This window comes from Emydura macquarii, unplaced genomic scaffold (genome assembly GCF_026122565.2).
Source record: "Emydura macquarii macquarii isolate MOO-44397 ecotype Brisbane River unplaced genomic scaffold, CSIRO-AGI_Emac_v2 contig_1451, whole genome shotgun sequence".
Classification (NCBI taxonomy): domain Eukaryota; kingdom Metazoa; phylum Chordata; order Testudines; family Chelidae; genus Emydura; species Emydura macquarii.
In genome coordinates, this window is record NW_027131588.1 from 21,486,749 (window position 1) to 21,504,746 (window position 17,998).

The window sequence follows — 17,998 nt, forward strand, 5'->3', positions numbered from 1 at the left end:
ATACACCCACACGGTGCTCAGCAGCTGGGCACCGGGTTTCCTGGTTTATAACGGTTTCAAATCTCACATTTAATGGTCCTGAATGCATTTAACATACACATGTATTTTTATAAAGATGGGTGCAGGCAGTACAGTTAAAACTGGATTTATTTCCCAGCGAGAAGCCTGGCAAAAACTAACCAATCAGTCTCTGCTTCCGTGACAGCTGGAAGAAAGCAACCGATTTACTGGTCAGTAAATAAGGAAGAGATCACTTAGTTTCCTTTAGAGCTACCCCGGAGTCAGTATCTGACAGGATGTTTGCTTTCAAGCTGAGCTGAGGTAGGGAGGAGGAGGAGTGCTACAAGTTGCCTATTGTGTCATGTGCAGGCTGAGAAGACTGCAGCAGAGCAGCCAGGAAGAGTGTCCCCCAAGTGCCCGCTCTGTTCTGAGATCTCTGACACCGCTGCTGAGTTATTGCTCAGATCTGCACCCAGCAGCACACGGCACTAGCCCCTCCTGGAGCTCTCTGCTGAACAGCCAAGATGCTCTCTGCAGAGGCGTGGTAAGTGTAATCAGTAAAGCTGGGAAGATGGGCTTGCTCTGGGGGTTTAAAGTGCAGGTGCCCAGCTCCTGGATCCATGGAGGTCAGATTTGGTACTGTAATTTCAACACTTGGTGAAAACAAGAGGTGTGAGGTCAGCAGAATCTATTCTCTTTTTCTGTTTGTGTCACTGGCTACTGCGCTATTGAGACCTCGATTAATGAGGAACTAAATTAAATTAAACCACAAGTACAGTAAGGAACAAAATAAGATACATAGCAGTGGATCCAATTCTGAGTTTGTGCTGCTTTTACCCAGTATTGGCTTCCATGAGTCAGTCCTGATGTGTCCTGTGCAAGAAGAGAATCAGTGCCCAGTGTGAACAATGGAGGCAAAACACTCACTGGCACTGGCTCCATTACAACAGCAAGTGTCAAACACTGCTTCTTGCTGTATCTGGGTTCTGCTGCAAAACGCACTCTCAGCTAAATCCCTCCCACATGGACACAAGCAGGGGCCTGTTAATCATTTCTACCAGCATTCCAGTTGAGAGCCCTGGTCTCATAAACGCCATCACGCTCTGTGGAAAAACATTCTTTCTTCTGCATATTTTTTCAGTAAATGTGTTACTGTTATTGGTAGGTTTTATTTGCCTTGGTTTTGCAATAATTGTGAAACTCATGCAAAATCAGTACATCGGATAATAAACTGGCAAATAAATAGTTATGCATGAAAATTATCCCATGGTGCTATAAAAACAGTGAAAAATGACTACACAGCAAAAGAATTGATACTGTTCTAGAACAGACAGTTCGTGAAATTTTTGAACACCCATCACAAAAGAGCATCCAGTACAAACTATATATTTCTGTCTCAGTAACAGTCCTAATCAAGAGAAAAAAAGCACATATAGGAATATTACAAGCTGTTTGCATGATGAAAGAAATCAAAGGACATTCTCTTCATTTGCCAACCTATCCTCTTTTTCCAACAAAGTCTCAGTCCACTGTCTCTCTAAAAGCAGAATTAAATTCCCATTTGAGTAGATGATGTACTAGGTCCCCCAGCTAGCCTGTCCCCTGGGGTAAGCGCTTAGGGATTTAGAAGGTCAGTATTACACTTTCTGCCTCTGACTGTAAAGCGATACAGGCTAAGATGAACACCAGAAGGAAGTGTTGCTGTAAAGGCCAATCACGAAATCAAACACAAAGTGCCAGATACCGTTGAGCAGTTTAAAAGATTAGAATTCCCTAGGCAGGACCTTTGCCTTTCTCTTGATTGCACTGTGCTGATGTTTAACTAGAGGGGGAAGTTTTCCATCTGTTGTTTACTGATGATGATATATGGTACTATACAATGGACTCCAGTGTATGGTGCAAGCCCAGTGTTTTCTGAAGACGCCAATTTTTAAAAAAAACTCCAGAGGCAATCCCAGCAATTACAGGCCGGTAAGCCTAACTTCAGTACTAAGCAAATTAGTTGAAATGATAGTGAAGAACAGAATTATCAGACACATAGATGTATATGATTTGTTGGAGAAGAATCAACATGGTTTTTGTAAAGGGAAATCATGCCTCTCCAATCTTTGAGAGGGTCAACAAGCATATGGACCAGGGTGATCCAGTGTATATAGCATTCTTGGACTTTCAGAAAGCCTTTGACAAGGTCCGTCACCAAAGTCTCTTAAGCAAAGTAAGTAGTGGTGGAATAAGAGGGAATGTCCTCTCCTGGATCAATAATTGGTTAAAAGACAGGAAACAAAGAGTAGGAATAAATGGTCAGTTTTCACAGTGGAAAGAGATAAATAGCAGGGTCCACCAAGGATCTGTACTGGGACCAGTGCTGAGCAACATATTCATAAATGATCTGGAAAATGGGGTAAACAATAAGGTAGCAAAGTTTGCAGACAATGCAAAATTACTGAAGATAGTTAAGTCCAAAACAGATTGTGAAGAGTTACAAAAGGATCTCACAAAATTGGGTGACTGAGCAACAAAATGACAGATGAAATTCAGTGTTGATAAATGCAAAGTCATGCACATTGGAAAACATAATCCTAACTATACATACAAAATGATGGGGTCTAAATTAGCTTTTACCACTCAAGAAAGATCTTAGAGTCACTGTGGATAGCTCTCTGAAAACATCTGTTCAATGTGCAATGGTAGTCACAAAAGCTAACAGAATGTTAGGAACTATTAGGAAAGAGAGAGATAATATAATAAAAATCATGATGTCACTATATAAATCCATAGTACGCCCACACCTTGAATACTGCATGCAGTGCTGGTCAACCCATCTCCAAAAAGATATATTAGACTTGGAAAAAGTACAGAGAAGGGCAACAAAAAGATTAAGGGCATGGAACAGCTTCCATATGAGGAGAGATTAAAAAGAATGGGACTTTTCAGCTTGGAAAAGAGATGATTAAGGGGAGATATGACAGAGGTCTATAAAATCTTGACTGGTGTGGAGAAAGTGAATAAGGAAGTGTTGTTTATCCTTTCACATACCACAAGAACAAGGGGTCACCCAATGAAATTAATAGGCAGTAGGTTTAAAACAAACAAAAGAAAGTACTACTTCACACAATGCACAGTCAACCTGTGGAACTCATTGCCAGGGGATGTTGTGAAGGCCAAAAGTATAACAAGGTTCAAAAAAGAATTATATAAGTTCATGGAGGATAGGTCCATCAATGGCTATTAGCCAAGATGGTCAGGAGTGTCCCTAAGTCTCTGATTGTCAGAAGCTGGGAGTGGATGCCAGGGGATGGATCACTTGATAATTGGCCTGTTCTGTTCATTTTCTCTGAAGCACCTGGCATTGGCCATTGTTGGAAAACAGGATACTGGGCTAGATGGACCAGTGGCCATTCTGATGCGCATCCATCCTCACGTCCTCTCAGCATTCTCCTGCTCCTCCCAGCCACTGATCTCCACCCTATAAGGGGTGAAACATCATGGAGTCAGCCCAGCCACACTTCTACATGGGCAGGAGGAGAACCACATATGGGGGATGCCTTCCGCATGTGGATCCCCACAGCATGATCGGGGCCTGTGACTGGATCTCAGGGGAGCCGCACAATTAAAAAGAGCAGGAACATGCAAAGAAGTCAAACTGGTGCAACTGTGCTGTCAGGAAGGCAGAGGCACAAACCTACCTACATTATTCGGGTTAGACAGGGCTCCCAAGGAGTGTGAGAGTGCTCCTAAGGAATTGCCTGGGCAGGAAAAATCATTGTTAGACATAATATGGATTCAGAAGAATGTTAAAAGCCAATGGTTAAAATGCTAATGACAAACAAAGAAGCATGGAGTGCAGAGCCGTACGTAGCTCGTGGCCGTCTAGTCTGTTCTATTTCTGATTTGGAGAAGAGATCTAGGAAATTTCCAAACTTGGATGCCTACCAGTAGGCATCTAAATCCATATTTACACACCTAAATGAAGGGGCATTATGATTTTAGGGCAGTGGGCCCCAACATTTTTACCCCATGCCCCCCTTTACCCCTGTTCATGCCCCTTACCCCATCCCCAGCTGGAGCTGGGACAGAGGCCACGGTTGGGGCTGTGGCTGGGAGCTGGAGGGCTGCGGTTGAGGCCGGGGGGCTGAGTCTTGGAGCGGGGCCCGGGGGACTGTGGTAGCTGGGCAGCCTTGGTGGGGGCTGGGTGCCGAAACCAGGGACAGGAGCCGAGGCCGCAGCCAAGTGCCACAACCAGGCATTGAGGCTGGGCGTCGAGGCTGGGGGCTGAGGTCAGGGCTGGGTGATGAGACTGTGACTGGGGGTGGGTGCCAAGGCTGAACCGGAGGCCTGGCGACGAGACCAGGGGCCGAGGCCATAGCCAGGCAGAGGGATGGGGGCCGAGGCTGTGGCTGAGCCTGGAGCAGAGCTCGGGGCTGATTGGGGCTGGGTGGTGCTCCCTCCCCGCTCCCCGTGGGGGCTGGCCCAGGCACGGATGCACCCCCCCCCCCCAATGGGGCATGCCCCACAGTTTGAGGAACTCTGTTTTAGGGGGTGCTTGCCACCCTTTAACTCCCATAGACATCAATGGGAGCTGCAGCTGCTTAGCACCTCAGGCCATTTTTGTTTGTGCAGCTCACTGTGGATTTAGGAACCTACCCTTAGGAGCCCAAGTTTGAAAATTTGAGTGTGAGGTTTTAGTACATAACAGGCCAATATCTACTGTCATATCAAAGATACTCAACATGGCAATCGACACACACAACTAATGAACCGTATGTAGATGGGAGAATATACTAGATTTTTTTCATACAAAACAAAGAAGTGGAATACTTTAAGTGCAAAACAGAACTCAACCTTAGCTGCTAGTCCCATGCTGATAAGCCTGAGAGGACAAGACATACCCATGGTTACACAAATGGACTTAGCAAACTCTATTCCAGATGTAAAAGGAATTGATTTTACCCATACTGAATATGGGAACTCTAAAGCAAACTGGGGATTGTGGTTGCCTCTTTGCATGTCAGAATCCAGCATTATCTTCCAGCTGGCTATCTCATAGCTGTGTTAGTATCTGAACTATAAAAAACAACCCAAAAGTTTGGACTTTCTTGCATGTGCACATGGAGTTATTTTCTACACACTCACAATCAAAGGTATGCTATTCAGAGAGTATGCAACAGGAGAGGGGTTTGTATGTGCTAAACTAATATGTTTATTATCTGCTCTCGTGTCTCAGGGGCTGGCATACAAATGTCACTTGTGACAGTTCAATAGACATGGAGCTGGTTCTGCATTACTCCCTTATTCCATCGGTAAGTAAATCAAGTCACCAGCAGCCTAGAGCTGCCATGCTCAATAGAACTATTGTTTAATGTATCTTAATCATGTGCAATAAGGGATCGATTCCCTTCTGCAATCACAGCTCTCAACTGAGAAACAAGCTAGACACTGAAATGCTGCAAAGTGCCGGCAGGAAACTGCAAACACTTACACCAAATTTAAATGGGAAACAAGTCATCCAAATAGCTACAAACATACATGGGTGAAATTTCAGTGTTCCCTCATTGATTTTAAATATACTCTAAGACCTTATGTACACACACAAATTGTATGTGGGTTCTGTGTGGATTTACTTAACCTGTTTACTTTTATAGAGTAGCTTATTTTGGTACTTTATAGTCTATTGCCTTAGGGGAACTGATTCAGTCATGTCTGCAGACATGCGGGGTCATCCTGGGTGGGCAGAATCCTCTGCATCTTTGTTGGAGCCCAAAGGATCTCGGCTTTTCATACTCACGCCACTCCTTGGGCCCAAGTTCAAGGTGAGTCTGATTGAGTCAGAGGGCCAGGTTTTTGTGGGTGTGTTCTCAGAATGAGGTGCTGTTTAGGCTGAGTGAGGGGGTGACTCTCAGGCCCGCCAACGGGGTGGGGAAGAGGGGCAATTGCCCAGGGGCCCGGCAATTTAAAAGGGCTGAGGCAGATGGGAGGATAGATACATATCCTCCTCTCCTCCACACTCCCTTCCCTTGAGGCCCTTGCTGCTCACGCTCACCACCCCTCCCCTGAGCTGAGCTTATTTATTATGCGCCATGCAGGTTCCTGTGCAACTGAGGCGGTGGAATCTGCTACTCAGCTTCCTGGGTTCATCAGCGATCTCCCTGGGGAGTCCAAGGGACCCGGGAAGCTGAGTAGCAGATACCGCCTCCTCAGCTGCATGGGAACCTGCATGGCGCGTAATAATTAAGTAAAAACTTCCAGTGGAAGCCCACTCAGACCTCAGCCCTCCCTTTCTAGGGGGACCATTGACCGTTCTGCACTGGGGCCTGGAATTGCTCTCGGTGGGTGGGCCTGGTGACTCTCTGTCAATAACTTACATCTTAAGAGGGCTTAGTAGGAGATTTAAATCACATCCACTTACATCACCTTGGGATCTGGCTCCCTGCACTAGGGCTGTGCAGAGGGCTGGATGGGAGTCTCTTAAGGAGCATGTCAATGTCCTGCTGCAGTTGGGTAGAAGAATCATCCCTCAAGGGAGAGGCTGGGGAGAGAAATCAAAGTCAGATTGTTATCAACCCAAGTGGGGGACAAGTCACAGCCAGGCGAGGGAAAGGCCTGCTCTTAAGCGGGGGAAGGAAACCAAGGGAGCCTGGTTAGCCTTTACTGGCACCATGCGATACTATCAATAGAACATCTGATAGCAGGAAGGGGCTCTGTTATGCAGTGCCAGTGCCATGGAGTCTATGATTTAGGGCATCTTTCCCATCGCTATGGTCCTAGTAGGCTGGGTTCTTTCTTAGTCAGTGGCTCATACACATCCCTCTCACAGCTATTCTCCTTTCCGTGTAGTTTGCCATCATTTTGGTGCTGTCCTTCCTTGAAAGAAGAGTGAACAGGAGGCAGATAGATGAAAAATGGCATCTCCTCGATGGCCGCTTTGGAGTTGTGATGTGAGTCGGAGCACAACCTTGTTACTGCTGGTCCTGGCCATTTCCAAAGACATGGCTGCCCTACGTGCCCCTGAATTCTTATAGCAGGCTGCTGTGCTCTGGAGAGGTGGGATGTGGGAGGAGCATGAAATGATGATAAGCTTTTAATTCAGGGAGCTAAGTTTGGAGAGGAAAGGCCTCTGCAGTCCCTTAGCATGTCCAGGTCTCTCTGCTGGGTTTCATCAGTAACAAGAAGGCTGCTTTAATCAATAATTCAGCTGCTCTGTATTTATCCATCTGCCATAATATCAACATTATGGGCTTGATCCCCTCTTCACTGACACCTGATTTACCCCAGGAGACTCAGGCCCTTTGTTTCTGAATCAGGCCCAATGCCTCTCCACTGTGCAGAGAGGGGAATGCACTCCGACTTGCCCGGCTGTCTCTACTGGTCATTGGGCCATTTCTGGAAAGGCTGAAGTCACTTCTAGCGCTGCAGAAAGCTCATCCTGCTGGAACACAGGCCCCTGTGGAAGATGAGGGTGGGGCTCCTGGTGTCCTCTCCCATCTCTGAGCAGCCATGCAGTGATAGACAAAACCTCACCATGGGTCCTCACAAACCTCTCTGCAGGAAGGGATTTGCTAACCCACAGCTGCATAGGGCGTTTTGATAAGCACATTTCCCACAAGCTGCTCCCATCCTTTTGGTGTCTTATTAGATAACTGATCTCCATAGTCCCCTTGAATTCCCTTGTGTAGACAGGGTTCCAGTCTGCAGAAATCTACTCCATGAGGGGGCTGCCTGGCTGTAAATGGAATAGATAGCACCACCCAGTTAAGGAGAAAACGTGGGGCAGCGAGCAGTGGAGTCTGGCTATGAACACTCCGGGAAGGGGAAGGTGTGAAGCACTGAACTACTACACACATGGCAACCTCTTTACGAGAGGGCCCAGCTATTTGCAGCAAGTGAGCTTCAGCGAGGCCAAGCCAACTCCTGTGTGTTCCCATTTGGCACAAGGATGCCAAAGAACACACTGAAATGTTTAAATCATCCCACAGAAGGGTGCAGATGTCTGCCAAGGCATGGTTACTGCTGCCCAGAGCAGCATGACACTGTGGGCCTGATGTTCTCACCTGGAAAAAATGAACCAAAGGCAACCCATTAAGTCCTTTGGGTTTCAGAGTACATACAGGTGTCCAGACCATGGCAGAGAGGAGCAGCAGGGCCCTGGGATGTACGGCAGGGGGTGTTTTTCCTCTCACTGCCCCATATGCACAGCCATGATGAGACTGATCCCCCCAAAGTCATGCTTTATGAGGATCGCTGTACGGATCATTCAGGTGCCATTTTCTTATTGTCAGTAAATATGGCACTGTGCCATGGGTGGAGGTTTGGCTGGGGCTCAGGATTCCCAGGTAATCTTTGCAGTACACAGGGACATATGGCCGTGAGGGCCTGCCCATCTCCCACAGTAAGGGACACTGATGCTAATCATGGCACATCTGCCCTCCTGTATAACATAGGCCATGGAACATCACCCAGTGATTCCCGTATCAGTCCCATCACTTCTGGCTGAGCTAGATCACAGCTTTTAGAAAGAGGGCAAGGGAACCAGAAGCGTGATTGTTGATGATTGCAGTTAAATCAAGGCCAAGGAGCAGGGCAGAGTGGGAGCCTTGGATTCAGCAGTAGGAATTGCTCTTTGTTCACAGGCCCTTGGATTTTGTTGGGACATTCAGCAACCGATGGTCATTCGGTTTTGCATTTGGAGCTACAGCCAATAAAGTTATGTTCCTGTTTTCAGAAGGTTACCTGCCACTACAAGCGCCCCAGTGGGCCCAAGGTACGGTGCAGATCACGTAAACAAGGCTAGAGACGGGGTTATTCCTCCATCTTTTCCTTCTCTAGCACTTCAGTCTGGCACTTGGCGCATCCTTAAACCCGGGGAAGGGCCAAGGGGTTACCTTCGCATGGCAGCCTGGGCTCTCCTGCAAGGCCTGGTGGCTTCCTCATGCAGTAATGCTGCTGGGCATGTGGCCTTGGTCAAGCCTGGGAATGAAGTAAGGGTGTAGGTCTGGAAAGCGTTAGGGTGCTCTGGATCAGAGCATCAAGAAGAGCTGGTAGCTTGAGGCCACTGTGGCATTTTCCCTCCACCCTCATCCCTACCCCATCAGCGCAGCAAGGACAGGCTGCCTTTAGGGCATATCTCATATTAAAGGTTTAATATAGCTGTGGTCACTTGGCCAAAGAAGATCATTCTTGTCCCCAACTCCAGTGGCCTCTGCCATTTGCAAACTGAGTAACTCCAGTTAAGATCACACACCCTGGTCCCATCACTGAAATACATGAGTAACCCATAGGGGAAACTGAGGCACAGACACAGTATTCAGAGAAAACATTAAGAATATTTCCACTTCGTCACAACTAGTCAGGGGGAATCCTAGGGGGCAGCCGAGGTTACTACACATCCAGCTAACGTGTTAAAACAACACAATTTGCCCTGTCTACTCCAGGGTTTTGAAAGGTGTTAGTATGCACATTTAATAAATACACCTTTTACCCTAGCGTGGACAGGCCCTTGGAGGCTGCTTTATCTTACACCCTGCTCTTAACTGCTTTTTCTGCTACATTGCCCCACTCTCCCCCTTGTCCTAGAAGTTACACTGATTTTGCACACTCATGGCCTGACTCTCCCCTGCCAGGCACCCTGTGTTGTCATTTAAGCCAGTGCCAAGCGAGAGCAAAGTGGGTGTAAGGTGCTACTATTCATCTCCTGATAGCCAGCTTGCACTCACTGGGCATGGTGTGCATGATGAGATGTGGCACAGGGCCCTGGAGACTGTCTGTCGAGTTAGTGCAACGTGCCCTGCTCTGCGACCTACTCCTCCCTTATTATCTCTTCTCCAGCCCACCGCTAACTGGTTCCACTGTCTAGGTCACCAGTAGATGAGTCCCAGGGATCTCCAAAGGAGCTGTACTGCTACCGTCAGGCAGGGGTTTAGCCTAGTGGGAAACAAGATGATGATTGAGTGGGTGTGGGTGAAAGAGGGGTGGGTGGGAAAGGCCTGGATGGGCTCAGACATCTAATGGCCACAGGCGTTTCTCATTCTCTCAGGATTTCCTGTGGTTTTGTCACCTTCCTGGCAGCACTGACAACCTTCCTGCTCTGTCTGAGGTCACTTAGCTTCAAGGAGCCCTTGGCAGTGCCTGTCTGGGCACAGAGCTGCAGCTCGTTCAGCCAGAAGAGGAGACAAGGGGCTGGCGTCTGGTCACAGGGTGTCGTTAGCACACAGGTGTAACTCCACAGTCCCCCAGGGAATTCACCCACTGTCCCAGCTGTGTCACTAACTAGTGAGAGGAGAATGGGGCGGGGCGTATATTGACCAGCGATAGTTCACAGTTAGTCAAGGATTTCAGAACTGACAATAACAGCCTGGCATCATTTGCTTTCTCTCCAGCCATTGTGCTTCTCATAGGAGCCACGGAAGTGGGCTTTTCCTATTTCCCTTTCTTCGCCTGCCTCGCGACGGAATTCCAACTCCCAGGATCTGTCCTGGGGTTCTGCTACACTGCCACTTGGTAAGCCGTGTGTTACCCCGAGATACAGCCCCGCAGGGCTGGCCTTAGTCCTGCAAAGCCCTGAACACTGACTTCAGGGGGACACTGGGCGGTTAAGTACTTTGCTGGGCCAGGCCAGAGAGCTCAGCACCTTGCAGAACTGAGCCCTGTCCAGGCCACTCACAGCTATTCTCCATCCGCAGCACTGTTTAGCACACGTGGTCTGCGAGCAGCGGGAGGGTGCCGGGGACGCTGGAAGCAGCAGGAGGTGTGGGGGTGGCATGGCAGTACTGGAGAACAGCGTGTGTGCAGAGCAGCAGGAGTTGAACAGTACAGGCCTTAGAGACTGAACTCTCCCCTCCGATCCCTAGAGGTGGCTCCTTTAGAGCAGGGCTGAAAGAGGGGAAGGGGGAGGCCATTTGGTGGATAAACAGAGGATTTCAGTCTTTCCTCTGCTGCTTTTCAGGGGTATTACATTTACATTAAATCCAGTGCTTTGGGGGAAGGGACAGTCACGTGTGTGGCGTCTTTGCTGGGCAGGGAGGGTTGCAGTGAGCTTGGTCTATACGTCTACACTGCAGCTGAAGGTGTCATTGCCAGCTCACGTAGACATACCCTCGAGCTCGGCTAGCGCTAGCATGCTAGTGATGGCAGCCTACCACAGCAGCCTGATGGGCTGACTGCTCAACCACAATCCCGGCCGAGACCCTTGGTACCCATTTGGGCAGCTAGCCTACGCTGCCACCTGCATTGCCAGGCATCTCCTTATTTAGTGTGCTAGCAGACGTGTCTACCCAAGCTGGCAATGACACCTCCCCCTGCCCTTATGTGGAAGGCATCCGCCATTTCCAGCCATTGCAGTGTGTCAGGGTCAGCCTGAAGAAGAGAAATGATTTCATAAATAAATTTTAAAAACCGGATGGTAATTTTACACAAGTATCTCACGAATGCCTTGGGCCCTGACCCTGCACTCTGAGTGGTGCAGGTGGATAGCCTCCCTCTCTCCGGTGAGGTGCAGGGGTTCTGCATGTGTCTGATTACAAGCTCGGGGCTGGGGATCCTGTGAGCACGGTGAGATTGCATGTGTTGTAACTACTGCAAGAGGAGTCCAGTAACACCAGTGTGTTTTCCAGGTTCATAGTCAGCACCACATACATTGGGCAGTGCCCGCATGGACAAGTAAGTTTATGTTTCTGGCTGCTAATGATGTTATTTACATGTTACCAATGTTTATAATGCCACCTTGGGCACGTTAGCCTCAGAGATTTAACGAGAAAACCAAATAATCGACCAAAAATTCAATCTAGCGCTAAAGAGAATAAATGCATTCAGCATCCTTGCCAGAAGATCTCTGGCCTGAGACTTGGATGGGCCCCCAAGGGGAGTGAATGACACAGATGGGGTCCCCGGCTGAGACAGCCGTTATGCCCAGAGCTTCCAGACAGAGGGAGAGGAAGAAGCGTACAGCCATGCGCAAAAATGAGCATGTAACTGCACCCCGATTCCTGGGATTGCATCTGCAAATCAAATATCCACACAGGCACTTGGGCTGTCGGATGTCAAATTATCCCCCACATCCAGAAATACACGGTGTGCAGGAAATGACGGTGATTCCCTGAGCAAATTTGGGTCCCCACCCTTGGGCCTGATCCACATGAAGCCTCGTTGACGTCAGTGGGGCTCTGCGCCAATGTGAAGGTTTGTTAGCGTGGATCCAATTGCAGGATTAGCATTAAGGTGGGCACATTTTATGTGCCTGGCATTATAGGTCTCAAGTTGAAAACCTGGCTTGGATGGTTTAAACTCAGGTCTGACCACACTTCCCGTCCGGTCTGCCTGCTGTGGTTGGGTAAGATGGTGAGACAGCTTGGCAAACAGAGCCCTACATGATGTGAAAATGGCTGAGACAGCACTAGTATTGTGAACGGAGCGCAGAGCCTGACACAAAGCCAGCTGCAGCACCATTTTTCCAGAGAAATGAGTTTGTTTTCCCCAGACTATGCCCCCTAAGTAGCAGAGATTGAGAAATAAGTAGTTGTGCAGAATCCATCTGCTGGTGTCTGTGATGGAGCCTCATGGCCGGCACCTGGTGGGACTGGCCCACTTCCTTGAGCGCCTAGCACAGAGTGCAGGCTGCCTTGCTTTCTGGGGCTGAGAGCACAGTGCAGCTGCAAGACACCGAACCACAGCACTGACAGCTGAGAGCCCAGTTGCAGCGTGACACACAAGGATTTCTTTCTGAGGGCCGGGGCCCTATCATGGAGTCGGTAGGCCAGTCCCTGACTGGTGAGGCAAAGCCTCACACGTTGGATTGCTGGGGAACTGCAAGGTCTCGCTGCATCCAGTAGAGAATCCCTCTCACAACAGAGTCCTCAGCCTTGTGTCTGGCTGGAGACATGGTACAGGGCTGACTGCAAGTAGACAGGTTTCAAAATATATTTACACTAAAACAAACCGGAAGGGCTACAATAACTTACTGCTTTCTCCCCTAACAAGACAATGTGTGCTGTGCTGCTAGCTAACACATGATCTTGTATGTCACGGTTTCACAGCTTTTAAGGCTAGAAGGGGCAGTTACGATCAGCTAGTCTGACCTCCTGTCTAGCCCACGTCAGACTTGCATCAAACTCAGAACTCATGGTTGCCCTAGAGCAGACATGGAAAGAGCCGGCCAGTCTTGATTTAAAGACATCAAGTGATGGAGATTCCACCACGTCCCTTAGGAATCCGTGCCGATGGTCAGCTACCTGCATTGCCAGACAAGTGAGCCTTGCTCCGCATTCTCCCTTTGTTTTGTCTTCCCTTGTCCTGGCATGGCTCATTAGACTGCAAACCCTGTGGCTGTGGAGGGAGCAGCAGCGACTTAGCTCCTGGCCCAGCAAGGCACGCAAGCACATATATAAGCCCGTTCAAGTCAGTGGGAATAGACAGGTACTTAAGTGCGTGGCTGGATCAGGGCCTCGAGGCTAGATTTTTTTAAAGGTCTTTAGGTGCCAGAAGAGGCAGAGAGGGGCCTGCTGGCATTTCCAAATGCGTCTTGCTCTCAGATCTTGCCCTTGGTGCTCTTGTCTCAACCCAGCAGTAAGCAGCAGCAGAGGGGTGCAGAGGTAACAGTCCGAGCGCTGACTGGTGAAAAGCCTGTATGTTGGGCTGCACTGAGCTCTCGGCTCCCATGGCGACGAGTGCTGTACAAATGCTGGCGCCAGCGAGAGAAGCAGGGAGACGGACAGGCCTCCTGAAGTCTCGCCATGGTTTGGCGGTGGTGGCTTTGTAAAGCCTGTGGAAAGCGATTCCACACGCACACACAGGCCACGAGGCAGGGGGAGACGCAATTCGCCCCACAGGGGACATAGGGTGGCTAATTTTGGTTGGGCGTATTCCTGGAGATTTCATCACATGACAATCTTTAATGAAAGCTAAATCTGTAATTTCTGGAGACTCCAGGACAATCCTGGAGGGTTGGCACCCCTAAGGGGACATTACTCTTGAAAGGGGGCACCCTGGTGTCCGACTGCACATTGCTGGAGAGCGTCTGTGCCTGTAATTCACTCTCCCCTCCATACTCTTTGGAGTCATTCCCCTCACCCGGAGTCCTGTGACATTTGTACTTTGGCTTTCCCTCCCCAGGTGATGGGAGACTATGAGAAGATCATATTTTATTGGCCTTCCCTGCTCTGTCTGGTTTTCCTACTGGGCCGCTTTGCCCTGATGTTTGTGAAAGCACTGAGGGTTCGATTAAAGATGGAGCTGCCAAATGTGAGTATTTATGGGTAACTGTTTCCAATTTATAAACCTCTCTCTCCCCCTCTCCTTGGAAAAATCCTTCCCTGAACTTCGGGAGTAAGTCAGCTTTGACCAGTGCATGGGCTGTGTGCTGGTGCATCTCTGCACCTGGGTGAATCTCACCCTCTGCAGTAACAATAATTGATTTCACACCAGAGATCTTGGCACTTTTCTACAAATCACCACCCGACTGAAAACATGGCAGAGCATACCCATGCCCCCACTGAAGGACCCTCAAGATCCCAGGAGCAGAGCACAGGGAGACACAGTCACAGAGGGTTTGTCTACATTGCAGTCACAGGGTGATTGCAGCTCACGTAGACCTAGCTTTAACATAGCTAACTTGGGTAACAGTCACAGTGAAGGCGCAGTAGAATGGGCTTCAGTGCTGGCTAGCCACACAAGTCATTGCCCAGGGCTCTGTGCAGGCTGGGATTCTGCATCCCAGGATGGCAGGGTAGACATACCCAGTGTCACAGGGGTGAGTACCCCAGGAGAATGGGCTTTTGTCGCTTTGTGCTACTCCTGCCTTTGTCTTTCATTTCCTCATAACTATTTCCTTCTAGCCTTCTGGCTCCTCACTCCTTTTGTCTCGTGCTCCCAGTGCCTTGTGGCATGTGAATGTGAACCAGTGTCTGGGCAGCAGCAGTGGGCAGCTGTTGCTTCCATGGCTGTTCCTCCTAACAGTTAATGTTGGGGCTTTCCACACCCTTTTCCCTTTCCATTTCATCCTCCCTGGAACCCGCCTTCAGGTAGTTAAAGGCTGCTATCAAATCCCCCCTCACTCTTCTCTTCTGCAGACTAAACAAGCCTAGTTCCCTCAGTCTCTCCTCATAAGTCCTGTGCCCAGCCCCCAATCATTTTTGTTGCCCTCCACTGGACTCTCTCCAATTTGTCCACATCCTTCCTGTAGTGGAGGGCCCAGAACTGGACACAATACTCCAGATGTGGCCTCACCAATGCCGAATAGAGGGGAATAATCACTTCCCTCCATCTGCTGGCAATGCTCCTACTAATGCAGCCCAATATGCCATTAGCCTTCTTGGCAATAAGGGCACACTGCTGGCTGAGGGCCAATTACAAACAAAATAGTTTCTCACCCATCTGGAGCTGAATTAGTAGGGGGTCCTTCTGAACTCCTGCCATAGTTGATAGCCAGCAGTGAGCCCTGCCCTGGCCTGACTCGGCTCCTTTTGCTGCAGCCTAGTTAGCATCCCTGCTCACTCCTCTGGCTCCAGCAAGGAACTGGCTTGCTGACAGCAGGCAGCTCCTTGTATTTCAGCCTGCGGGGCCTTGGTTGGCTCTTGTTGGTCCTCAGCCCTCCCCTCCTTCTCACTGGCTCCCCAAAGGGCTGCTCTTTTCCTCTCAGAGAACTGTTTCCTGGGGTGGGGTTCAGCAGAGCAGTGGGGTCACCAGTAGGAGAGTGTGAAGGCCTGATGTACCCCCATCACAGTAGGGAATCTTCATAACTAAGAACATAAGAACAGCCATACTAGGTCAGACCCATGGTCCATCTAGCCTAGTATCCTGTCTTCCGACAGCGGTCAGTGCCAGCTGCTTCAGAGGGAATAAACAGAACAGGCAATCATTTAGTGATCCGTCCCCTGTCGTCCAGTCTCAGCTTCTGGCAAACAGAGGCTAGGGACGTCCAGAGTGTGGGGTGGCATCCCTGACCAACTTGGCTAATAGCCTTGGGTGGACCTAGCCTCCATGAACTTATCTCATTCTTTTTCGAGCCCTGCTATAGTTTCAGCCTTCACGACATCCCCTGGCAACAAGTTCCATCAGTTAGACTGGCCTTATGCAGCATCCACAGCTTAACCCTGGACCTATATGTTTGAATCTGCTGTCTCTCCCTAGTGGGCTGGAGAACATTCTTTGATAGGCTGACAATCCCTGTTCTTTTTAAACAGGAGGCAAATCATTTCCTGGAGGTGCATCAGGCTCAGCATGTCAAGCGTCTGGTCAGGAAGCCCCCAGCGCGGTGAGCATGCCATCTTCATTTCAGATCAGCAACACCAAGCCACAGAAAGTTCAGATTTGGTTCTGAGGAGCTTCTAAATGTGCTGCTGCTTATTGACTGACATGAGCATCTTGTCCCTGACTGCTCCTTTGAGCTGAGCCAGGCACAAGGCAGGTTTTCTGGCCACTGGGAGGACAGGCAGGGGGAGGATCCTGATCATGATAGACCTGTCCCATCTTCCCCTTCTGAATTGCATCCATAAGCAGTGCACTAGAGAGCACAGCACAGGTCTCCCACCTCCTTCACCTCAGACTCAGAGCCACCTACCCCACGGTCAGGTGCCCCAATCTGCCAAGCCAGCATGCAGCAGGTGGGCGGAGGCTGCCCTTGCAGCAGAGGCTGTGGGAGTGTGGAGGTTCCTGGCACGAGCCCCCAGTGGCTTCATGCTGGAGGGAAGGCAGGCTGCTGAGAATGGGTGGGCAGGAGAAAGGTGGGGCCTCTCCAGACATCCACAGTGGGAGGGAAGATTGGGGTAGGAAGGTGTGGTGGGTTTTTTTCATGGAGAGGGAAGGAACCATGCTAGAATGGGGTTTGGGCCTTGAGATGCCCAGTGCAGCCGTCTGTCCCTGTGTCATCACTGAACATTTCAGCTCTGTTCATCCATCTTCATCCATTAACAGGCCGGCACAGAAATCTTGGTTCCAGCGCAAGGTGTATGAATGGGACCCATACTTTCAGTTCCCAAGCAGAATGATTGGCACTTCTGTGCTAGCTTTAATCTGTCTGTACATTGTAAGTAAATTGCGTACTTATGTGTCACGCCCCTTGTGTGCTTTGTAAGGCTTTCAAAGCCAGGTTATTGGAAAAACAGCCCTCCAGTAAATCACTGCTATACAACTAAAACAAGGACTGACTATGCATCTAACAGAGCCACTGGCTCCATTAAGACCAGAATTCACAGTCAACTGGCTCCCTGATTAGGGTACTTTCCAACTAGGCCAATGGGTGTTTGGGAAGAATTTCTCTCATTCATGATAGGTTGCCAGAGATGCAGGCAGGAGAGAAAAGGCTGCGAAAGATGTCTATGTCACCTGAGACACATGATACTCATGTGTGGGTGTATTGATACTATGTTGTTCCCTGTGAATACTTAGAGTTTGCTTAATTCGAGGTATCCTGGTCTTTCTCAATGTCTGGTTCTAAATCAGTGAAGATTAACTCCAACAACATTCTCTGAGGGACAAAATTTGTCTCCATCCACTTGCTGCCATTTAAAGGTTAAGATGAAACACCATATATGAAAGGCAATGTGTGTTTAAAATCAAATGTAATAGATCAGATTCCCATGGAGTCACACCAGGGACGAATGTGGCTGGCATGATTATATGGCATGTAGTGTTATTCTGTAGAAGTGGCTGGTGGCAAGATCGCTAAATTGCCGTTTTTATTTATTTTTCCACAGTTTATTGTTATTGAGTTTTACTTTTACAAGCAAATCTCCCAAGGGCTGAAAATGTTGGAGTGGAGATTTGAAGAGTTTGTTGAGTCTGTCAATAGCTCAGAAGTACTTAGACCAACTGTCCTGAAGGTGGAAGAGTTTATTAATGTCACTCAAGGTACAGACATGTCATTTTTTAAAAGGTGGAATGAGTATGATAATTTTTTAAAAAGTGAACTGAACTCACGGTTCTTAAGGCTGAGCCAAAGTCCATTCTAGTCACTGGGACTCTTTCCATGATTTGAACACTTTAGTTCGAAATAGGAATGAAAACAAAAAAA

At 48.9% G+C, this 17,998-nt stretch overlaps 1 protein-coding gene across 1 annotated transcript in view; it reads left to right on the top strand.

Moving 5' to 3' along the window:
* Positions 1-335: 335 nt before the first annotated feature.
* Positions 336-17,998, top strand: part of LOC137156469 (stimulated by retinoic acid gene 6 protein-like) — a 31,080-nt gene continuing 13,417 nt past the window's right edge. Inside the window, exons 1-10 of the mRNA XM_067553338.1 lie at positions 336-544; positions 5,225-5,300; positions 6,835-6,935; positions 8,628-8,758; positions 10,374-10,494; positions 11,607-11,652; positions 14,101-14,229; positions 16,170-16,240; positions 16,900-17,011; positions 17,682-17,835. Of these exons, the coding sequence (XP_067409439.1) occupies positions 525-544; positions 5,225-5,300; positions 6,835-6,935; positions 8,628-8,758; positions 10,374-10,494; positions 11,607-11,652; positions 14,101-14,229; positions 16,170-16,240; positions 16,900-17,011; positions 17,682-17,835 (961 nt within the window). The 5' untranslated portion in view covers positions 336-524. The remainder of the gene's footprint in view (positions 545-5,224; positions 5,301-6,834; positions 6,936-8,627; positions 8,759-10,373; positions 10,495-11,606; positions 11,653-14,100; positions 14,230-16,169; positions 16,241-16,899; positions 17,012-17,681; positions 17,836-17,998) is intronic.